Source organism: Vigna unguiculata, unplaced genomic scaffold, assembly GCF_004118075.2.
Source record: "Vigna unguiculata cultivar IT97K-499-35 unplaced genomic scaffold, ASM411807v1 contig_536, whole genome shotgun sequence".
NCBI lineage: Eukaryota > Viridiplantae > Streptophyta > Magnoliopsida > Fabales > Fabaceae > Vigna > Vigna unguiculata.
The window spans coordinates 1-4,661 of NW_021011253.1; the positions used below are offsets into that span (position 1 = coordinate 1).

A 4,661-nucleotide genomic window follows, 5' to 3' on the forward strand; every position below is an offset into this window, starting at 1 on the left:
ATTGGCAATTTGGTATCTTTGAGATCTGTGGCCATATTGGATGCTATGCTTCATAGGGGAAATTTGTTTGTACACATGATGTGTAAGGTTGAACCCTTTTTCTGGGTTTTGTAGCAATTTGTTATTCTACTAAAAGAAATTCATATTTGTTATTTTACAATCATATAAGAAGACTGTTTTATGATGCCCAAAAATTGTCAATGATTTTCTTCTTCTTTGTTTATTAATATTTGTTCAATTTAGATGTAAGTTTATGTGTCATATTAAATAAAATAAAAAAATTGAATAATATATAAAGAATAAAATTTATAAATTGATTTTCGTATGTTTGTTTTAAGTTGAAGATAATACTAATTCTTTTCTTATTGATTTTTTGAGTGATATATTTTTTGGACCACAAAGTTGAAACAATTATCTAATTCAATTATGTTTTTTACAGCAATTATCTTAACAGTAGCTGAAACAATTATCAAGGAAAATTAATGAGAAACCAGAGTCATGGACAAGAGTTGGATGTGTCAACCAAGATCTTCTGGCAAGTATTTAGATTGTTTAAACAAGTTTCTCGACTTTGCATTTAGTAATGCAGCATAAGGTGATCAATTTTATGTCCGTGCAAGAATTGTAATAATTGTTGTTGGAGTAACCGAGCAGAAGTGTATGAACACTTAATTTGTGATGGATTGATAAAATGGATTTTCATGGGGAAGGTGGATCTTCAAAAGTGGATAAAGGAAAGGCTAATATGCATGATAATTTGGATGAACTTTAGAGGACTTTCATGATGCCGAGTGGTGATTTTGATGACATATTGGATGAAACGAAGAGTTGATGTAGAAATGGAGAGGATTTACAATTTAGTACGTGATGCTCGTCAAGAAGTATACCCGGTTGTAAAAAATTCTCAAAACTATCAATCATTGTTCGTTTACTCCATATTAAGAACCTTTATGGGTGGAGCGATGTATCATTTAGTGCGTTACTACTATTGCTCAAAGAATTGCTTCCTGAAAACTCTTCTTTGCCAGTAACATTCCAAGATTGCAAATACATAATCAAGAGTTAGGTTGTAGTTATGAAAAATCCATGCTTGTCCTAATTATTGTATCCTATTTTGGAAAGAGCATGAGAATGAAGATACATGCCCCAAGTGTATTGCTTCTAGATATAAAGAGAGAGGTGTCTAAATCTTAAGAAGAAAGTTTTCTTGCAAGGTAGTTTCTCCCCCGTTCCAGCCAAAGTGTGAGGTATTTTTCCTCTTAAACCGAGGATCAAGAAGTTATATAGTCATCAAAAACTGTTGATTCAATGAAATGGCATGAGAAGGGCCGTACTAATGATGGAAAATTAAGGCATCCTGCAGATTCATTTGCTTGGAAACTTTTGATTCACTACATCCTGATTTGCATTGGATCCACGAAATGTGAGGCTTGGGTTAGCAAGTGATGGATTTAATCCATATAAGACAATGAGTAGCAAATAGTATTTGGCCGGTTGTTCTGATGTTATCTATGGGCCTGCATGAAGCAACCTTATTTGATGTTATCTTTACTTATTTCAGGTCCTTCTTCCCCTAAAAGTAGCATAGATGTCTATTAAAACCTCTAGTGATGAGCTAAAGGAGTTATGGGAGAAAGGATTTGAACCTATATGCCTCTAGTAAGCAATTTTAATGTTCGAGCTGCATTACTTTGGACTGTGAGTGATTTCCCTGCCTATGCTATGCTATCAGGTTGGCGTACTAGTGGAAAGTTGGCGTGCCTTGTGTAACTATGATACATGGTCCAAGTACTTGCCAAAAAGTAAAAAGATGTGTTACATGGGTCATCGTAGATTTTTGGACTCCAATCACAAATGGCGGAAAAATAAGAAGGGTTTTGATGGCTATGAGAATTTAGAGTTGCTCCAGTTCCATTATAGGTTCTACTATATTGGAAAAAATTGGCGAAAGAGAGAATTTATTTGGAAATCCTCAAAGAGGAAAAGAAATAATGTTGATCCATGGACCAAAAAAAGTATATTATTTAGTTGCCATATGGGATACTAATTTGCACCGTCACAACCTCGATGTAATGCACATCGAAAAGAACATTTGTGAAAATGTAATTGGAACACTATTGAATGTAGATAGGAGATCAAAGGATTATATCAAAGCTCGCCTTGACTTGGTAAAGATGGGTATAAGGCAGGACATTCACCCAATAGAAATAGAACCAAATAAATAATTGTTACCACCTGCACGATTTACTCTTTCATCAAAAGAAAAGGATATCTTTTGTGGCATCTTGAAAGGAGTAAAGCTTCTAGAAATTATGGGTCTAATATTTCTAATTGTGTTCAACTTGAGCAGCAAAAACTTCTTGGACTTAAAAGTCATGATTTTCATATTCTGATGCAAGACTTACTTAAAATAGCAGTACGAAGAGATTTACCAAAAGAAGTCGCAAGAGTTTTAATTAAGTTAAGCTCATTCTTCAAGATTTTATGCTCCAAAGTTATCAATGTTGAATTATTTGAATGTTTGGATGTTGAAATTGCATTGATTCTTTGCGAATTGGAAAGAATTTTCCCTCCATCTTTTTTTGTTATAATGGTTCATCTATCAATACATTTAGCATACGAAGCTAGAATTACAGGACCCGTGCATTACCGTTGGATGTATCCAATTGAGAGGTAATTTGATTTATAGTTTTGTGGTTTTGTAGGTTTCTTCTTATATTTGTACTTAAGTTTTATACTTTTATGCTTATAGGTTTCTTCTTAAGTTAAAGAACTGTGTGCATAATAGACGTTATCCAGAGGGTTCTATTGCAGAAGGCTATATAGCAGATGAATGTTTGACATTTTGTTCAAGGTACTTAGATGACGATATCCAAACAAAATTCAATAAACCAACAAGGAGTTTAGATGGTCCTGTAGGAGATGGAGTCATGACAAGTTTGGATCCTCTTACATGGGAGCAAGCTCATCGATATGTGTTATTCAATTCGGAAGCTATCAAACCATTTCTCAAGTAAGAAGATATGCATACTCGAGAATACATATTATTACTACACTTTATTATAGTTTACTTAACATATATAGCATATTCAATTTTTTATGTAGGCAACATGAAGAATTTGTTTTCAGTCACAATCGTCAAGGTTCAACAAGAAAATGGAATAAGGCTAAAGATCAATGTCTTACTTTTCATGAATGGTTTGAAGATCGAGTAAGGAATTTAGATGTTAGTGAAGATGTTAAATGGTTGTCTAAAGGGCCAAATACAGTTGCGAGAAGATTTTCTGCATATGCAATAAATGGCTACAAGTTTGTCATTGAAAGTCGTGAAAGAAAAACACAAAATTCAGGGGTTATGGTTGTTTCATCTACAGTCAAGTTTAGAAACAAGAAAGATGAAAATCCGTTGGTAGAAAATGTTACCTACTATGGAGTTTTGAAAGACATAATTGAATTGGATTACTACGAACATTTCAAGTTTGTATTGTTCAAATGTCATTGGTTTCAAATTAAACAAGATGGTTTTGGATTGGTACTTATAAATTTTCGGAGGTTGATATATGAAAATGATCCTTTTGTATTTGCATCTCAAGTAAAGCAAGTGTATTATACAAAGGACCCAAATGATGATTGGCATGTTGTTACTAACACCACCCTTAGAGATTTGTTTGATATATATGGTGATCTAGAGAATGAAGATGTGGAAAAGCACTTGGATGATTAATTAAGAAGTCCAATGTTTGATCAATTTACTGTTAATGAAGATGAAAATATTTGGTTTAGGGACGATGTACCTGGAACAACCATTGATGCAAGTTTAACAGATGAAGAAGAAACAAGAGAAGAACCTAGACAAGAGTCCCTTGATGATTGAGTTCACTATTTAAATTGTTTATGTTTTTATTTCTTACAGTGGTACAATAAGGGCAAGAGGTAAAGTTTCATGGGCTGCCAGCTCAATGGAAGATACCCTTAATGATCAAGAAGTTCAAACATACATCAAAAAGCGTAAGGCTTCATGGCCAAGTGGATCAATGACTGAAATTCTTATGTATCTTCTATTTCGGCGTATATTAGTAGAAGCATGATCCATTATATGTACATAATAAATATATAAATATATACGAATATGTTTCTGTTATGTTTATAGCATATATTTAATGTTATGGATGATAACTATATATACTGAATAATATTATATATTATTTGGAAATTTTAGGAAGTTTCGATTATTTTTATTTTTTCATTCATAATATTATTAAATAATATGATTACTAATGGTGATTAAATTAATAAATAAAATTATGTATAAATTATATATATATATATATATATTACAATAACTAATTATTTAATTTAATAACTAATTATACAATTGTATAAATATTTATATATAGATACTAATAATATGATTTTATATGATCAAATTCATGTTTTAAAATATTAATTTTATTTTGTACAGTTTTAAAATATTTTGTATTTTGTATAAAATGCATTCTAGAAATTTCATTTTTTAGGACGAAAAATTTATTTGTTAAGAGAATATGAGATTCAAAAAATTATAATAATTATACAAACAAATAAATGAGATTAAATAAATATTTAAGGTAAAAGACAAAATGGTTTAAAATTTATTTAATTAAAAATATATTAGATATATG

The 4,661-nt window shown here is 31.1% G+C and overlaps 1 protein-coding gene across 1 annotated transcript; it reads left to right on the forward strand.

Annotated features, from left to right (window-relative positions):
• The first annotated feature begins 2,590 nt into the window (after window positions 1-2,590).
• Window positions 2,591-4,088, forward strand: LOC114172387. Its single transcript, XM_028056875.1, has 4 exons — window positions 2,591-2,673; window positions 2,753-3,013; window positions 3,106-3,477; window positions 3,914-4,088. Exons 1-4 carry the CDS (start codon window positions 2,591-2,593, stop codon window positions 4,086-4,088), a joined length of 891 nt encoding a protein of 296 aa, XP_027912676.1.
• The last annotated feature ends 573 nt before the right edge of the window (window positions 4,089-4,661 follow it).